Source organism: Drosophila sechellia, chromosome 3L (genome assembly GCF_004382195.2).
Source record: "Drosophila sechellia strain sech25 chromosome 3L, ASM438219v1, whole genome shotgun sequence".
In the NCBI taxonomy this organism is placed as follows: Eukaryota; Metazoa; Arthropoda; class Insecta; order Diptera; family Drosophilidae; genus Drosophila; species Drosophila sechellia.
Window position 1 is genome coordinate 25076351 of NC_045951.1, and position 19595 is coordinate 25095945.

General features: G+C 39.7%; 1 protein-coding gene across 4 annotated transcripts in view; it reads left to right on the forward strand.

Moving 5' to 3' along the window:
* The window catches only part of LOC6620438 (proton-associated sugar transporter A), a 177901-nt gene that overhangs the window by 142286 nt on the left and 16020 nt on the right, over positions 1 to 19595 (forward strand). For 3 of the 4 annotated variants that reach the window (XM_032717953.1, XM_032717952.1, XM_032717951.1), the window contains 2 exons: positions 3085 to 3518; positions 3586 to 3760. In XM_032717953.1, coding sequence (XP_032573844.1) covers positions 3085 to 3518; positions 3586 to 3760 — 609 coding nt within the window. Of the gene's footprint in view, positions 1 to 3084; positions 3519 to 3585; positions 3761 to 19595 lie in introns of those variants that run through there. The other variant, XM_032717954.1, reaches the window with a different exon arrangement.

Genomic DNA, 19595 nt, shown 5'->3' on the forward strand with positions numbered 1-19595 from the left:
TTGGAAATTTTTTATTTTATTGTTGAATTTTGCTTTCCATGTGTTTTACAAGAAAAGAAAGAATAAATTATTTGTTCCTAATGGAGTGGCGGCAGTAGCCTATTGAAAATAAAAAGAAATTCTAACCGAATTTACTCGCGACCCTCTCTCACACTTCTTTTTTTTATTTTTTCCCTTTAATAATTCATTACCATAATAATAATAATAATAATAGTAATAATGGAACAAGATTATGGAGAAGAAAACTGCACTTAAAATCATGGGAGAATTTAATTCATTTAACCCTTTCATTATAACTTTCTTGAATAACGATACAATCCCTTTTTTCTGAATTCGCATCAAATACAAAGAAAAAAGAAAAAAAAAATAAAAAAAAACCTTTGCTTTAGATTCCTTCGACTTACTTTAGTTCGTTTTCTCAAGCTTTTCCTCCTGTTCTAGAACTGTCCCCTTCCGAATGTATTATTTTCCTTCCTCCGATTTTGTATACTAGATCCTCTTATTTGTTGTTGTAAGCACGCTTAATTTCTTGAACTTAATTATAAATGTATGTAACGAAAAGATATCTGTACAAGCAAGACCTCCACACCCAACGCCATCAGCTAGAGCTGGCCTCTAAAGCGTGCACCAGCAAGTAAAGGTACTCTCGTCTTCAATCCCTTTATTTCGTTACACCTTACACTGGTACCTGATAGCACAATTGCTTATACTGATCACATCTGATCATGGACAACAAATTCAAATTAATAATATTGACACCAACCACGGATATCTCCTTTGTTCTGATAAGGTAGTCCAGATACCATCCTCCTTTGAACATCATTGCTTAAAAATCAATTTAACTGAAATAGACATCATGGTCGACTATTTTGAGCAAAGACTACGAATCGATTACCATGCACCGCATATCAAATTTTTATACAATAAAATGAAAAGATAACTAGTCGGAATAACCCTGAAACATAGAAACAAACGAGGACTTATTAACATTGTGGGCTCAGTTTTTAAATACCTATTTGGAACACTAGATGAAAATGATCGAGTTTAAATACATGAAAAACTTGAAATCAACGCCCATAACTCAGTAAAATTACATGAACTCAACGACCCTATACGATTGGTAAATGACGGAATGCAATACAGAACTATGAAAATAACCACACTATCATTAACAGTCTGTTGTTCGAACTGATGCAGCTTACGGCATACGTAGAAGATTTGGAAATGGCTATGCAGCTTTCGAGACTTAGACTGTTTAACCCCAAGTTTCTAAACTATGACGAACTTGAGAATGTGAACAGCCAAAATATTTTAAACATTAAAACATCCTCTTGGATAACTACAATGATAACCATTTATTAGTCATATGCCACATACCCATTTACTTTTCACTAATAAACACAATTAAAATAACCCCTTACCCAGACTCCAACGGCTATGAGCTAGATTACACAGACACACAATCATATTTTGAAAAAGAAAATAAAGTTTATAATGCCGAAAATAAAGAAATAAAAAATTAATGTGTCACCAATGTTATTAAACACTTAAAACCAATTTGTAATTTTAAGCCAGTGCACACGAACGAAATAATAAAATACGTAGAACCAAACACAATTGTAACCTGGAACTTAACCCAAACAATTCTTAACCAAAATTGCCAAAATTCAATTAATAATATAAAAATAGAAGGAAACAAAATGATAAGAGGAACGCAATGCAAAATATAAATCAATAGTATAATTTTAAGTGAAAATCTGTTAAAACCAGAAATAGATTTGACACCACTTAATATAACAGAAATAAAAATTATAAAACTCAACGTCATTGTTGAGATGATTTCATAGAGCAATATTACACTTTACATACTAATGATCATTGTAATAATTGCACTAATTTTATTGTACTTATATTTAAGATATGTATCATTTAAGCCATTTATGATGCTGTATGTAAAACTTAAAATAAGATAAAATCAAAATCAAAACACACCACAACAAAAAAAAAACAGAAGAAACTCCATTTCCCACACTATATCCATCAATCCCAGCCCAAGTATAGGCTTCTCTTTAAGGGGAGGGGAGTGACGTATTTGGGTGGTCCAAACCAGGCAACTTCAATTATTTCAAAGAACTATACCATAATGTATCCCAGCTAGATCCGTTTCTAATAAAAAATTCATTGGCAGCGGCCCTAAGCCGTTCTTGTAAAAATCCTAAAGCCTGACCTAAGCAGATTTGACTGCCCTCTTTCAACGCCACCTAATCTTAAGAACCCAAGAGCGAGGCTCTCCCGAAATACAAATATTGTTCAAATACTCAGGCTTCTCCTCAATCCAATTTGCATTTGATTTTTAGTCTTAAGCTGAGATCCAAAGAATAAAGTCGTGAAACTATTTCTCCTAAAAACTATTTTTTTATTTCTTGGCGTTGTCCTTAGTCAACTGACGGGACATTAGTTCGACTCAAAAAAATGAAACAACAATTTTACTATATATGTATACCCGCATCTGAAACATTTTTTGTCTGATTTTAGACTATCTTTTTATATGTGTAATTGTCCCTAGGAAATGGTTCTAAAATAAAAGATAAACGTAGACATCACTAGAATCTGCATTTTTAATCTCGACTCTTTCGCTTTTATAGCTCTGGGATTATAGCGTTCATACGGATAGACGGACTTGCCCATTATCCTGATCAAGAATATAAAAACTTTCAAGGGTCGGAAACGCTTCGTTTTACCTGTTCCCATATCCATGCGAATCAACCGCCTACGAGCGTTTTATAAGTCCCGATATCCCGACGTTTTTTTTTTATTCGACGTCCACTAAAACCGAAAAAAACTGCCGCGACCACATTTTTAAAAAGCCCTTCCACACATGCCACATCGGGCAACTCGACTAGCATAAAAAGATAACCTATCGAAAAACCAACATTGATTCGCTATTAAACGAACACCACACCACCACCGCCTTGACCACAAATATATTTTCATTTGTAACTACTACAATAGAATCCAACTATATAGTCATTTTAATTGATAGTATAATTTCCATTGAAAAAACTGTTTTTTTCTTTTCGAAAGGTCACAACTGAAGATGACAATCCAAACATTAGTCTAGCTTATGGACTTGTTGACGACACGAGTTTTACCGAGGATTCTGAAATCATTCAAGAAAATGCATGTACACAAAACGGAGATTCAGAAAATGCCCAAAATACAATGGAAGTGGAATCTCTGAGTCACTATTTACTTTCTATTGTTTACATGCCGTTGTCATTAAAATTGATTTGCGTGACAAATCTTTTTTGTTGGATGGCGCACGTTTGTTATTCGCTATACTTTACGGATTTTGTTGGCGAAGCTGTTTTTAAAGGAGATCCCAAGGCCACTCTAGGCTCTCTTCCCCTGAAACGTTATGAAGAAGGAGTACGTTTTGGTTGCTGGGGCATGGCCATGTACTCCTTATCATGCTCCTTTTACTCGCTTGCAATTGAATATCTAATTAGGCGATTTAGGTGAGTGTTTTACAAAATTTAAAATATTTTAATTATGAATCTATTCGATTTGATTCTTTACAAAAAGGGCTAAAACGGTTTACGTTGGAGGACTTCTTGTCTATTGCATTGGAATGGCTTTAATGGCTTTAACTAGAGCCAAACTTAGTGTGATAGTTTTTAGTTGGACAGCAGGTATTATGTACTCTACACTATTTACAATGCCTTATCTTCTTGTGGCTCACTATCACAATGCTTCTACGGTAAGTATTTAAAGAAAATTCACCATTCATTCCTCTCAATGTATATAAATAACTTCTTAAGTAAACGCAAGTCAAATTAAAACAGGAAGAAAACCCTATAGTCGAATTCACCGACTATTAGATACCTTTTACTCAGCTAGTGGAAATGCGAACGCGAAATTTCATACTTTTTCTGGTATATTGATAGATATTGGTGAATATCTATATCTAAATGGGAAAAAATTAACATTTTTCAAAAGTGTGGGCTTGGCAGCTTTGGGGGGTTAAATTTAGAAGATTTTAACGCCATAACACAGGTTTCTGCACTCAATGTGGAGGTATGATAAAGATAAAGATAGAGATAAAGATTGGTAATTGCATCAATATGTACAATAATATATTCACATAATATATATAATATATGTTTTCACAGGACAAAATGACATGCAAGTTAATTATAAAAAACAACAACAAAAAACAATACCTTCAACTTTAAAATCCATTTTAAATCAATTTAGTCGCAGCACAATAGCAAAAGTTTGACCACTGAAAAGTTTTTTTTTTTTTTTTTTTTTCAAAGGGAATCGTTCAGTAATTCCTCGGTACATAACCTAATGTGTGATAAAGATAAATGAGACCAATTGGTATCTTAATTATAAAGTACAAAATAAAGAAAAATCTAGTACAATTTTATTTTGAAAATAGCTGACAGACTGCTTACTACTTTGAGGAATTTTTCTGAAAGTCCCGTTACATATTTAGCACAAACCGGTTCGCCACTTAGGAGTTTGGACTTTTTAGAGACAGTTGTCAAATACTTTGCAAAAATTTGTTATGATGGATTTTTTGATTTTTGGTCGCGTCCGTAGGTCAGTGTGGTCTATTGTTTCCCATTGCATGGGAAAAGCGTCAAAAAATACTTCTTGTTAATGTAGACACTTGAAACTTAGCACAACATTTTAAAAATAGCAAAATTATATGAAAAAACAAGCCTGATCGGACCACTATATCATATAGCTGTCATATAAACGATCACTTTGAAATTAAGTGTTAGTATGGAAAACTTTTTTGTTTTCAATTATTTGGCAACGAAAACTTGGAATTCTACAAAAGAAATTAGTATATAGGTATAGTAAAATGGTTTTTGTTTTCGAGTCGAATAAATGATTCGTATTTGAATTCTACTATGCTAGTTTCAGTTAAATTCCATGTTAAAATTATAGTTGGCTCAACATAGTTAATAATTTCTTTTGTGGGAATTTAAATGAAATTGCACATTGTATTTTTACGTTTAATTATGTTTGTGATGCAATCATTATTTATTTCATCATTTGTATGATTAAAGATTTAATTTTTATTTTCGAAGTAAGACTCATGGTCCTAGCAATCCAACTGGTATCCGTTTTGATCAGGATAAGGGATAATTTTAATTGTGTCGATCAGTGTTTGGTTAATGGGTATGTGTGATATGATTAGTAATTTGTTGTCTTTGAGATTCATCCCAGTTAATGTTTTAATGAGTATTACGTTTTGGCTGTTAACGTTATTTAATTTTTCGTAAGCAAGTAGTTTTGGGTTGAAAAGTCCTAATCGTGAAAGTTGCATGCCCATCTCTATGTATTCAATAAACTGCATAAGTGCGTATACAAGAGTGTCGATTCTATTGCGATTATTCTCATACTTTTTAAGTCGTTGTAGTCCGTCGTTCATAAATTGTATAACATTGATCTTATATTTCCTGAAAATGCACTCGATCATTCTCATCAAGTGTACCAAATAGGAATTTAAGAGATGAACCTTTTACGTTTAATAGTCCACGCTTCTGTCTATGTTGAGGTGAATAGTTATTCCGTTTAATTCTTTAAGTAATTTATTATACAGATATTTCATGCGGGGTGTGTCTGTGTTGTTTAGTACTTTATAAATAAGTAGTTAGTGTGTTAGTGTAATGGCTTTCTTTAAATAGCTTTGTCATTTTGTGTATACTTGGTTGCCAGAGTTTTCCATGTGATTGCAGTATGATTTCTTTGAATTCTGCATATGAATGCACGTAAAAAAATGAGTCTACGAATTATCTCTGTGTAGTATGTATTTATGATTTCTTTATTTGCTGCTTGTATAAGTTCAAAATCTACCTCACTCATAATGTACATGGTAATGCATTTGTAAATGAAATGGTTAAGCAAAAATGTTGTCATTTTATCGTAGAAGATTGTAATAATTGATTTATCAAAATAAGTTGACCTTCCACTTTATTTTGATATGTTTTAACGAATATGATTTGTTTTTTTTTTAAATATTTATTGGTGTTTCTATTTTATTTATTTATTAAGGCATACGGGGAAGTCTTGAAGCCCCTTTGTGTCCTTCTTATCTATTAATTCAGTCCATTTGGGCTCGCCGGCTAACTATAGTTAGCTTTTTCAAATTTACAGTAATTTTACTACAATTACATAACAATCACATATAACAAATAGGATTTAAGATAAGCGTCAGCTTCTGCGGACCCTTGTCAAAGGAGATCGGGTAATGAGATCCCTCGGTTGCCTTCTATTGAGCCTCCTTGGTGGGCGAGATCTGTTTAGAGCGCTGGCCAGCCGATTTCGGTGGCGCTCCAGCCTGTCATGGTATCTGCTCGAGTGCTGGTTTATTTCGTCAAATACCGTTGCTAGTTTCAGGTCTCTGTGCAGAGTGGTGTTTCGAACAAACCACTCGCAGCCTGGATTCTTTTGATTTGGCTGTCGCATGCCAAGCCCCAGATTTGGCACCCATACTTCCAGTTTGGTGCTAAGATCTGTTTGTAAATTGTCAGCTTGTTGGATAGCGACAATTTACTGCGCGAAAAAAGTAGCCAGTAGTGCTTCGCCACCTTAGCACGTAGGCGCGATCTGATGTCGGTCACATGCTTGCAAAATGTGAGTCTGCGATCCAGAAGCACTCCAAGGTACTTTGCTGCGTTCGGCTGTGGTACGGGGGCTTCCTCGATGTAGACGGGCGGTGGCGTTCTCCGCTTTAAAGTAAAGCAGACGTTGTTGGATTTACTGCTATTGATGCCAATGTTCCAACGTCTTGCCCATTCCGAGAACCGATATGCAATGTCCTGGATACCACCGGCTGCGTCGCGCTCGCATCGGGACCTGTAGGTGACGCACACGTCATCGGCAAATGTGGCCAACATAGATTTCCCGTAAAAGCTTACATCCGGCTGCGGCATGTCGTGGCTATACAGGCAGTAGAACAGGGGGCCGAGTACACTACCTCGTGGAACACCAGCACAAAGCACAAAGAGATGCGCAAGTAAACCAAATCGGTTTGAGTTGCCGCCATATCTAGGTTCTGTAGACGAAGGGTTTTCCCCTTGTTTGCCGATGCTTGATTTGGATTTTTTCCTTTCAGTCTCCGGAGAAACACGAGACTTTCGCTTTATTTTTTGAAAGCGCAGCGGGGCAGCACATTATGGGCTCGAGAGAACCGCAGTATCCAATGATTCATCAGCCGCAGCGGTTTCATTTAAAAAGTTCATACTGAAGTGTGCACCAAACCACCAGGGTTCCCGCCAGAACTTGAACCCTGGGATAGAGAAGCTTTAAGCACGCAAACAGCTGTTTGTGCGATCGCGTGGCAGCTGGGCAGCGGAGCCCCAGTTCGAGTAAATTAACTTTTTATTTTTGAATGTAAATGTTTTACTGTCACAATTATTTCACTGTTAGTGACTTGGGGGGTCACTATTTGCGATATGTGCCAGTATTCTGGACTTGTCCATAGGTTTATTACCGCGAAAACTAATTTCACTTAATCCACTTTGTCAGGTGCGTATTGTTAGACACGAACCTTTTTGAGAAATAAGTAAAGATATCGAAAATATTAAAATAGCCCTTTCTACCTAACGGTTAACACACAAATTACAAAACTCAGGATGTTTTCAATAACGAAATTTTAATTAGATTTGAGAATATTACAAATCATATTAATAATGAACAAGTTCTAATAACAACATTCTTTGATGATATGCAAAATAAAATTTATAAACAAGAAAATATCTTGGAAAATTTACAATATATAAATAGGATTAACTATAACTTAGAATTACTACTTAATCACCTGAACGATGTAATTGAAAGCATATTATTAGCTAAAATAAATGTAATACCCAGATTTATATTAGCCGAATCTTACTGTTACTGGAAAATCAAAATATTACAATAAAAAACGAACACATTTACGATTTGTTAAAAATGAACACGTTAAGTTACGAAAATAACATAATTTTTATTATACAAATACCCGTTTTTGAAAAAAAAATAATTACAAATTAGCCAGACTAAATCCCTTACCAATTAATAATAAATACTTTGTTATGATTCCTGACTATTTAATATATAAGAATAATGTTAATAAATACTACTTGACACAAAACTGCTCCAAAGTAGGCGACACGTTTATATGCAACAAGGACGCATATATCAACACACCGCAAAATGACACCTGCACTCAACAATTACTAGCCTCCAATAGCAGCTCCTGCAATGTGCAAGAGAGAGGCCCTGTCGCGGACGTATTAACGCCAATAATCTGAAGGCTCAGTTAAATAACAGCAGCAAAATCACTATAAATGGCTCAGCTATCATCAAATACGTGAACGAAACTATACGCATCAATGGCATAGAGTACGACAACGGAGTTGAGACAACCTTTCAGCACCTAGACCTCATCCTACCTCACCCTCTAAGAAATTACCAAGAATAAACCGTTAAAATACTGAGTTTACAAAACATTCACCTAGAGGCCATAGAAACATCAAATAAGGTTCTGACCATCCACGAATCCGCCACACAACATGCTTGGACCATTTACATTCTACTGAGTTCAGTCGCCATTCTCACTGCTGCTGCATGGCTGCATCGACGCACGAAGAACGTATTTCACATACAGGACGATCACCACCTGCCTATTTACGCTCCAACAATACCTTCGCTATGGCCGTCGCTTCAAACTGGGGAGGGAGGAGTTACCACACCCCCTAAACCCCCACGCCTACACCACTGGGAACATCGACACCCATGGGCCCTCCGGTACAACGAAACAAATAAACAAGTGTGTCAACATTACATTGTATCGATCAGCATTGTACCAACATCCGGCCAAACGCTGACGCCAACAGCAGCAAGACCAGACGACAAGAACGCTGACACTACATCAACCAGCGGCAGAACAATCTAGCATAACTCTTATACATAAGCCCCATGTACTTAGATTTTAGGTTTCATGAACAGAACGAAGGAAATATAAATTCACTCTTGATATAGAACTTAAAGCGTTAACTCGTCTTTATGAAAAATGTCCCATTCTATACAAGTGCCAACAACTTACAAAAGTAATACACCAGCAAACACCCAACATCTTTACTCCTGCGGACTAAATCCTGTTAACTCACCTCCCATTTTTCGAAAAACTGGAAGAACACTTTTTACAATTGGGCTTGTATGTGTCGGCTTGTCCGCGACCATAGCAGAATATACTTCGTTCTGCTAAGCATTCCTGATAACGATGCCCCTTTTGGTGCAATTGCAACAAGATAAATCTATAGCAGAAACAGCCATGTCCTCATCAAACTCGCCTTCCTCGGCTGATGTAACCTCGGAATCGAGCTGTGAAATGACATGAACATGTCTTCGAGAATTAGCTCTCCCTAGGACTGAAACAGGCTTGGACTTCGCAACCGTTTGTATAACAATATTTCGCGTTCTGACTAAATGACGTAAAGATTTAACACCAGAAGCTTGGTCATATAATTATTCATGCTCAATATTAGTTAAAAGGTTTGATCGCAGAGTCTTCACTAATGCTGACTGGCTCATCGCTCATCATCAAAAGACTTAATATGACGCTGTTTTCTGAGTTCCATTTCAGTCCGAAAATTCCAATCTGTTCGGTCATCTTTAAATTGTTGAATTGAATTAAATTGTTAAAATAGATTGTTAGCATAAATCTATATATATAGTGCACTTGAGATTGTAGCGCCAAAACCATTCACTGGTGAAAGGTTACTGGCATAAAAATTCCGCCTAAAGTTTGCACACGATATATGAAATCCTATAAAGACATTCCTGACTTCCCAGAGAATCTAAGATTCCTGTTTGGTTATGCAGCCTACAGCCAGCAGCAGCTTTTAAAAAAAATTTTTTTTTTCGATGTTTTGCTTATTTATTGAATCTTTCCTTTTACTTAAGAGACTAACAATAAGTTTTCAAATCTTATTCTAAACTAACTAAATATAATTTTATGAAATGATTCGTGCTGTGTGGCCTAACAAATTTAACGCTGGGCTGATTTGTCGTTCGGGTGCAGTCGGCTTTGGCTGCATACTCGAATAAGTTTTCTTGCAAGAGGATTTGAGAGAGAGATTTGGATGTGAGGATAGTTTTTTAATGTATTTTACTTTCTTCTCTGATTGTCTCAATGACAAGTTTTATTTGTAAGTCTCTGTGTATATTCTCGTTCCGAAGATACCATGGAGCTCCAGTAATGATTCTCAGAATCCTAGACTGTGCTCGCTGTACTATGTCGATGTTGCTTCTCGATGCGTTGCCCCATAGCTCGGAGCCATAGGTCCATATGGTTTTTAAACCGGAGTTATATAAGAGGACTTTGTACTCCAAGCGTAGGGGAGAGCGAACGTTTATAAGCCAGTGTAGATCCCTTGCTTTTAGTCTGAGGTGCGTCGTCTTGGCCTCTATGTGTTTCCGTCAGGTGAGCCGTTGTCCAGATGAATACCTCAGTAAGTTACGTTATCGGCTTGTGGGATGCGCGTGTTGTTCATTACCAAGGGCGGGCAGGTTTGTTTAGTTTGTTTGTTTAGGGTAAATGTTACCTGTTTGCACTTTCCTTCGTTTACTCGTATGCTCCAATTTGCAAGCCATTGTTCTACACAAGTTAGATGGCGTGCTAGTTGCATCGTAGCTTTTACTGCTCATCTGGATCGACTTAGTATTGCAGTGTCATCAGCGAACGTGGATATCGTTAGCTTGTGGTTTATTGGGATGTCCGCCGTATGCTTGAACTATATAGGTAAGACTTTAGAAGCTTATGTATGTTTTGAGGCAGCAGTTTGATAATTTTAAACATAAGTCCATTCAGCCATACTCTATCGAATGCTTGTTAACCTGCGGTTAACCTGTTCAATGGCTCCATGTTTTGCCCGAAAACCAAATTGGTGCGATGGGAGTGTGTTGTGTGTTTTGAGGTGGGGGCTGATGCGTAGCAGCAGCACTTTTTCAAATAGCTTGGATAGACAAGTAAGTATGCCTATTGGCCTGTATGATGATAGCTGTGTCTTTCCCAGGCTTAGGGATCATAATTATAATTGATTTTTTCCACTTTTGAGGTAAGTATCCAATTTTAGTGGCTGTGGGTTTGGTTGAAATACTTTTTTTATTTTTTCTTTTTGTTTTCACCGACCGAGGGGCGCTGCCGTGTATCGTACTGCGTATTGTGGACTTCAAACAGTTGATCCGCACTCGAGAATCGGACGGACTAACGAAATAAATACGGTTGTAGTCAAGTAAAGGTCAAATTCCTTAGACCACCTTTTTATAAAACCAAGCACACCCCTGGCCTTATTGAGAATAGACGAAATATGGTCAGAAAATTTTAGTTTTGGGTCCAGAACACCTCGTGTTATTCTGTCCACAGAGCACCCACTTAGAGTGTAAGTCGTGCGTATTGGGTTGGCACGACAAAAGGTCATAACTTTACACTTGGACCCATTTAAGTCTAATATGTTATCACGGCACCATATTTGAAATCGGTCTAGTTCGGATTGTAAGCCCAAATGGCAAGAAGTGTCCTTGTACTGGAGGCATAATGAATAAGGTAAAAAGAAGCGGCTCCCTTGTGGGACATCGGATGTGACTCGGAGAATAGAAGATAAAGAATTTTTAAAGAGGACTTGTTGTGTCCTGCCATTCAGATAGCTTGAAATCCAATTTAGAAGATCAACAGGGAAACCTATAAGATCAAGTTTTCTTATTAGAAGGTAATGATTAACAGAGTCAAATGCTTTACTAAAATCAGTGTAGATGACATCTTTTTTTTTTTTTTTTTTTAAATGGTCATTCTATTTATTAAGGTTTCAAAAGGAATCGTTCAGTAATTCCTCTGTACTTAACCTAATGTGTGATAAAGATAAATGAGACCAAGTGGTATCTTAATTATAAAGTACAAAAGAAAATGTAATATGTTATGTTATCCTCCGGGTAAGGAGATCGCTGGGGTGTACCCTCTTCAGTCTTCGGAGGGAGATGGGATCAGCTAGTATAGTTGCTAGTTGGTTCGGGTGGGCTATAAGCCTGTCGGCATAACGGCTGCTGTGGAAATTAATCTGATCCCCAAGAAGGGTAACTTTCAGATCTCTTTCGATGACTATGTTCGTCACGTACCAGGGGAGCCCAGATGCGTGACGTGCAGCTCTCGACTGGACCACACGGAGCCTATTAAGCTGGTATTTGGCGGCAGTTCCCCACACCTGAATGGCATAACTCCACGTTGGAGCGAGAATGGCTTTGATTAAAAGAGCCTTAGAGCTCATTTGAAGTTTGCTGGAGTGGAAGAGCCAGTCGAGCTTTTTTAGCTTCGCCAGTGACTTAGATCTGACCGACGTGATGTGGGCCCTCCAGGTCAGTCTCCGATCTAGATGAACTCCTAGGTAGCAGTGCGAACTAGCATTGGTGATAGGGCTTCCATCGAAGGTCAGATCAGTGCAGGTTCCGGGTCGCAGGGAAAAAGTTACACAGGCTGACTTTGAGGAGTTAATGGCCACATTCCATTTGGCAGTCCATTTTTCGATTGCGTGCAGCCATTCCTGGACAGCGTTAGAGGCAGATTGCAGTGAAGGATGAGACGCCAGCATGGCAGTGTCATCGGCGTAAGTGGCCAGAAGCAGCTGAGCCGGGGGGACTTCGGCGTTGTTTGCGGGAGATGGCATGTCAGCAGTGTACAGGGTGTATAGGAAGGGCCCAAGAACACTTCCCTGTGGAACTCCTGCGTGAATCTCTTCCAGGCTGGATCGAGCATCACGCACAGCAACGTCGAACGTCCGATTAGAGATGAACGATCTCAGTATGGCATAGTAGGGAGCAGGAAGGAGAGCTTTCATCTTGTATAGAAGGCCCTCATGCCACACCTTGTCAAACGCTTGCTTCACGTCTAGAAAGACGCCGACCGTGTAGAGTTTGTGCTCGAAGCCATGCGTCACCTGGTTTACCAGTCGATGTATTTGTTCAGGGCAGCCGTGGGACTTCCTGAAACCAAATTGGTGTGGAGGTATGTGGTTCACTACTTGCGGCAGTTCCATCAGGCGGGAATACTCTTATTCTCTCAAAAATCTTAGAGAATGTTGATAGCAGGCTGATTGGGCGATATGCATCGATCTGCGTTGGCGGCTTTCCGGCTTTAAGTATCATGATGATACGTGCTCGCTTCCATTTCCTTGGAAAGTGCCCTAGCCTTAGCATGGCATTAAAAATTTTTACTAAGGCTAGGACTCCTTTGCGTGGCAGAGACTTCGCAGCACGGTTGTCGATGCTATCGTAACCAGGGGTTTTCTTGATGTGTAGCGCCTTCAGCTGCATCATGACTTCCTGCGGAGTGGTATGCCTAATGGGGCGAGCCGGTACAGTCGGAGCGTCCAGAAAATTATTGATTTCTACGCGGTTTGAGTCGTCTGTTAGGTTGAAGGGCAAGGTGGAGGTCAGGTGCAAAGCAAATGCCCTCGCTTTTTCATCGTCCGTCTTGAGCCAGAGGCCACTTTGACTCTGGAAGGGAGATTGAAACAACGGCTGCCTCTTGATATTTCTTGTGAGCCTCCATAACGAGAAGTTGCTGTTGTTATCTGGGCCAATACCCTCAAGTAGGGCATCCAGATTATCTCGTCGGGTCCTGGCTAGCAAACGATGCAGTCTGTTTGTGGTACTAGAGTATAGCTGCTTGATGCTCGGATCTCCTGTGGCGATATACCGTCTCCTGAGGTGCCTTTTGTGGGAGAGCAGCTCCCTAGCCTCCAAGCTCAAGATGGGAGCCCTCCTTGCGGTCGCGTGACGAGCTTGATGTGGGGGAGGTGTGGCCCTCCGTGCTGCTTCCGCGATTGTAGCTACAAGGTAATCTACATATGCTTCCAGAATATTGCATGTGTCAATGGGGATGTTGAGATCAACTGTGTGCTCCTTGAAGACCACAGTATTAGCAGTAGGTGACAGCATTTTAGTGACACCTTTGAAAAGCTGAGCGTCTTCATCCAGCACAAACAGCAGGGGGAGATGGTCAGACGACAGTTCTGTCAGGGTTTGCACGTTGATTTCTTGCTGTCTGAATCCTTTGGAGATCCCGAAATCAATGGCACTTGGAGTGACACTTGTTCGAAAGGGATAACAAGTAGCTTCTCCAGTTGCAACAATGTCGATACCTTTGCCCGCCAGAGCGGAGAACAGCACCCTGCCTCTAGTGCAGTTCCCCTGCCGCTAGGAACTTTGTGCCAAATTGAGAGATGATAAGCTCAACGTCAGCCTCCGTCCACCTGAGGTTAGGAGGGCAGTATACTGAGGCAATGTTAAAAGTACCCCTGCTTACCGTCAGCTGGATAACTGCTGCCTGGATGTGATTTTCCGACAGGGTGGAGAAGAGTTGATGGGAGATGAGTGATCTAATAAGGATCGCCGCACCTCCGCGACGGCTGTCATCCGGGTGGTTGGCAGTGTGGAGGGTAAAGCCAGGAACTCTGAAAGTGGACCGGGAAACGAAGTGGGTTTCCGACAGCAGGAGGATGTCGATTTCGTGAAGCTCGATGAAGGCGAGGATCTCATTGGTCTTCGAGGAGGCCCCATTGGCATTCCAAGCTGCTATCTTAAGAGGACATCTGTTTGAAGATTATTTTTGAAACCCTGTATTAGTTAGCTCCAAGAGGTTAGTGGTTGTAGATCTGCGTTTCATAAGATGATAAGATGATTTTTAAGATGATCAGCGAAGACTCTTGCTCTGTCCGCGAGACCAGTTTCCTGTAGAGTTACGGAGAGGTACAAACGTTTCTGTTGGTGCCTGTAGGTTCCTGTGGTCTTTCCACAACGAGTTCTTTATGCCTATGGGAGTGAAGCGTCCGCTTCTTCTTTCTTAAGCGCTTTGGTAAGTCTGCGAGAAGCTGCTTTTAATTTACTCTTTGCGCCAGGTGATCTGTGCTCCTGCCACTCCCTTCGATGTCTTCGTTTTTCAAGCACAAGCAGTTCAATAAATCTACTTGTCCTGTTAAACTTTAAGCTGCATGCATGGTTGTCTTGTGGAGTTGACGCTTTTGCTGCTGTGACAAGTATTGATTTTATATCACCAGCAAATTGATCACTGTCTTGCTCGGTTTCCAGGGGGCTAGAAAAGCCGGTATGGGAACAAACATATTTTTTGTACCTCGCCCAGTTGGTCCTTTTGCTTGTAAGCCTACACGGTCTTTCGATGTGTTGTAGCTGGTACAAAAGATGAAAGAGTACCGGACAGTGATCAGATGAGAGTTCTGGAAGTGTAATCATTGATTGGGATATCCTTTTTGTGATGGCAAAGGCAATCAAATCTGGAAACACCATGGGATCTGCTGGCCAGTATGTAGGCGCTCCCGGGGAAACACAGTTAAGTTTGTGTTGCGGATTGATGATTGCGTTGAACAGCTGTTTTCCTTTAGGGTTCGCTATCTGAGATCCCCAGTACATGTGCTTGGCATTCCAATCGCCAGATACAACAAACCTTTCATCAAACGAGTCAAGAAGTGTTGTGAATTTTTCCTCGAAGATTGTGAAGCGAGGTGGGCAATAGACAGCAGCCAGAGTGAGATCACCGTTATGACATTGGAGGTTTATAGAGGTACAGCAGTCTTCTTGCCAATTACCAAGAAAGTGGTGCTTAATTCGCAATCGTATTAGTATCCCAGTGCCTCCATGGGCCTTGCTATCCGGGTGATTCGTAAAGTAAAATTTATATCCTGGTATTTGGAAGTTGTACTTTTCGGTAAGGTGAGTCTCTGAGAGTAGCATAACGTCAATGTTTCTGTCGGCTAAGAACTGAGCAAGTTCTAGCTTGTGCCGCGAAACGCCATTGACGTTCCAGGTAGCTATTATTAAGGGAGTCATTATCCTGTTTTAGAAGAAACGAGCATTTGAATAAGGATGTTTTGGCTCCTCATAAGCTCTTGCATAGTTTCTTGCATGAAGGTCATGAAGTCTTTCATGCTTTGCTGCATCGAGAGCATAATCGCTTCAACGCCAATAGGCTGCTGTTGCATGTTCTGTGTGTTTATTTGTTTATTTGTGTTTATTTGGTGAATTTTATGCTGGATGCTGGAGGTGACTGCTGTCGGTACTTTGATCCCTGATTTTAGTATACTTGCAAAGGAAGAATTTGGCATTGTTCGGTGGCTGGCAGGCGAAGGGATGTTAGTTGTAGTCGGTTCCATTACTTTGTGAGTTGTTGGTGTGATACGATCTCGAGCTGAATCCACTCGTTTGTTTAGGCGACTCTTGAGTTCCTTGTAAACAATGCATCCTCGCCAGTTGGCTGTGTGTTTTTCGCCACAGTTGCTGCATAACTTAATTGAACTGTCGTTTTTATCCTTAGGACAGTTTACAGTACTACAGCTTCAAACGACGCAGATGGATTTTAGGGTGCAGTACGCTTTGGTGTGGCCATATTCTTGGCAGTTTTTGCACTGCACAGGTTGCCTGCGCTTGTGTGGCTCTTCTACGGTTATTATTCGGTGCAGTAAATAGTGTAGCTTATATATAGGATGTACTTAATTTTTGTTGTTTTTCTGACTAAATGGCTCCAATTTGACTTTAAAGAGTGGCTGCGGCACTTTGTTCCTGTTGAGAATGTTGATCACCGTTTTCGCGTTGAAGTTCTTCTCCTTTAGTGCCGTGATAATTTCGGATGCTGTCACTGATGACTTTATTCCTTTAATGACAAACTGCAATCCTTTTGCACTTTTCAGCTAGTAGGTAATTCTTCCCAGCTTCGTCCAGAAACTTGGTCACTGATCGGTGCCTAGACTCATCCTGAGTCTGCACTTTCGTTTCTTGTATGTTAGCCCTAGTAAGAGGTATAACATGGAACTTGTTTTCTCCGACAATTGCAGCTAGCTTGTTAACCAGCGCACTTGATATTTTCTCACGTATATATATTGGTGGCGGCTTTATCTTCTTCTGCCCCTGCTCCTGCACTTCGCAGTCATCCAATAGTGCAAACCTATTTGATCTTGAGTCGTTGGCGCAATTTATTTTCGGCTGATTACCAGCCTGCTTGTGTTGTGGGCTTAGCTTTCGCTTTATTTGGATGTAGCGATCCAGCCCTGTTTGACAAAGTTTTTTGTTTTGTTTTGTCGGTTTTGAGCATAGATTTGATGTTGGTGCTGTTGCAGTTGTTATTGCAGTTATTGTTGCTAAAGGTGCAGTTGCAGTAGATATCGTGATTGCTGAACTGATAGCTAAAGAACTCGTTTGCATTTTGCAGGTGCTAGGTCATTGACCGGGTGGATGATTTTGAGCTCGCGCGAGTTACCACATCAGCCATACCCACATCCTCTTCCCCGCCCCCTAAGCATCCACGAGCAAACTGTTAGCGTCAGCACCCACATTCACGAGCCGCCTCCACCCCCAATTTCTGCAACATAGTTCGTCGTACTCGTGTGCAAGAGTACAAGCCGCTTCAGTCAAGTTCGGGTGAGCAGTTCGACGATCACCAGCGGGCCACTTGGATTCTTTTAAGTTAGAGATAAGTCAGTTTAAAACTACCCATTGTCGAATAAAGAGCATTGATCATTCTTTCCAATAAAACATTTATTCTTGGGGAACTTGGACAATTCTGGAAGTTAGCAGAAACATCACCCGGGACACTCCACCTACCATCAAATATTACTAGCTAATATAACTGGCGCAGTCGGAAACCGAACCAATGCAGCTCCTCTGCAGTGTGATTATATGCAAGTGAGTAGAGTGAGAATTGAGATGCCAAAATGTATATAAAAAAAAAAAAGAGAAAAAAAAAGAAGAAAAAAAAAAAAAAAAAAAAATAAAAACAACACACAAGCCCTTATACACACAAAACAAATGCCAAAGTGTACACATAAAAAATAAGTGCCACAATATATACAATGCATAAATAAATTCTACAAGTAAAAAGTAAAACAAGTAACAAGTTTATTATGTACCCACAAAAGTGATGCAAAATGCTCTACAGTGAAACTACAAATTAGTGTCTGACCACGAAAGAGTTCAAATAGAACAAATTTGTTGGTCGGAATATGTAGTAAATACACCTGGGCATATAAGGTTCAAATAGAGCAATTATGGTGCCCAGAGTAAGAATGAATTGCAAATCAAAAAAAAAAGTTACATTCATGTCTAATAGACCAAAATATGTACAAGTGCATGTTTGAGGCTCAAGGTCGAGCATAATAAGTGAACCGCGTCAAACCTGTGCGAAAGCAATTCAGCAGCGACGATACACTGGCGTGTCGAGCAGTTGCGTTGCTGTTCAAACGGGTTACAGCCGGTCGAGCATATGTTCGAAGCAACTCAACAGTGACGATACACTGGCGTGTCAAACGGTTGGGTCGATGGTTCGAGCAGATTGCTAACGACCGGGTGGCCACAAGTTCGAAACAGCTCAACAGTGACGATACACTGGCGTGTCAAACGGTTGGGTTGTGGTTCGAACAAGTAGCCGATTGAGTACAGTTTGAAAACGATTCAACGGCCACGATACACTGGCGTGTCGAGCAGTTGAGTTGGGTTCGAACAAGTTGCGCTAATTATTTTATTTTTTAATTAGGTCTACGGTACTCTAGCGGGGTTGACTCTCAATCATTAGACTTACAATAAATGCAACCAACACCGCCTATTGGCAAATAATCAGTGTGGCAGCGACAATTCTACACGAGGACAAAAACACATCTAACAATCCAACAACAACATTACCTTCGCCACGACGAATACATCAAACTCAACAATTAATTAATCTCAATTGATATTTTACACACATTCATATTTTCTTTTTCAATTTCTTATATATGTGTCGGCGCATACTTTTGTAAGCTGGTGGATGTGCTAGAATATTTCACAGGAATAATAATTCTATCAGTTCGGGGAAATCATTGGTATGTCAGCATATTGTATTGCGTGTTAGAATATTCCAGAAGTACAGTAATTTCATCATTTCGGGGAAATCATTGTTGCATACTGCGTTGCTATTGGTCGGCTTTATTTTGCAGCTTTGGCATCTCCCGTTACAGCACGCGGCGGCAGCGTGTGGTCGCTGTCGCCGAGTGTGGTTCGAAGGATAGCACGGAGAAGAAGTGAGTGACACAAATTAATTGTGTGTAGATCTTCGGTGCGTTCGAAACTCGCTGCGCGAAAAGGATAATAATAATTGTGCTCCGACATATACAATTAATCTCAAAATAGATTAAACACATACTTTTAATTCACTTACACAGTTAAATCTAAACACAACATATTACACATACACCATATATAAGTTTACACGTATAATTAAGTTCAATACACAATTACATATATAACAACATTTAAACACACAACATCAGTCACAATTAAAGGATTTCTCTAAGAGAGTAAATGTCTCAGATTTCAAAAATCAAAAGACTTATTCCGGTAACTAGAAGTAGAGCTCGGTTGAGTGCAAGTCTTTCAGACGTTAGGGAAGATCAGGTGGCCTTACAAACCGTTACTAGACCCTCTACCAGTAGTGCCTCTAGCACGATGGATACTTCTTCTGGCTCAAGCCAATCCACACCAATACCTTCCATAATTTC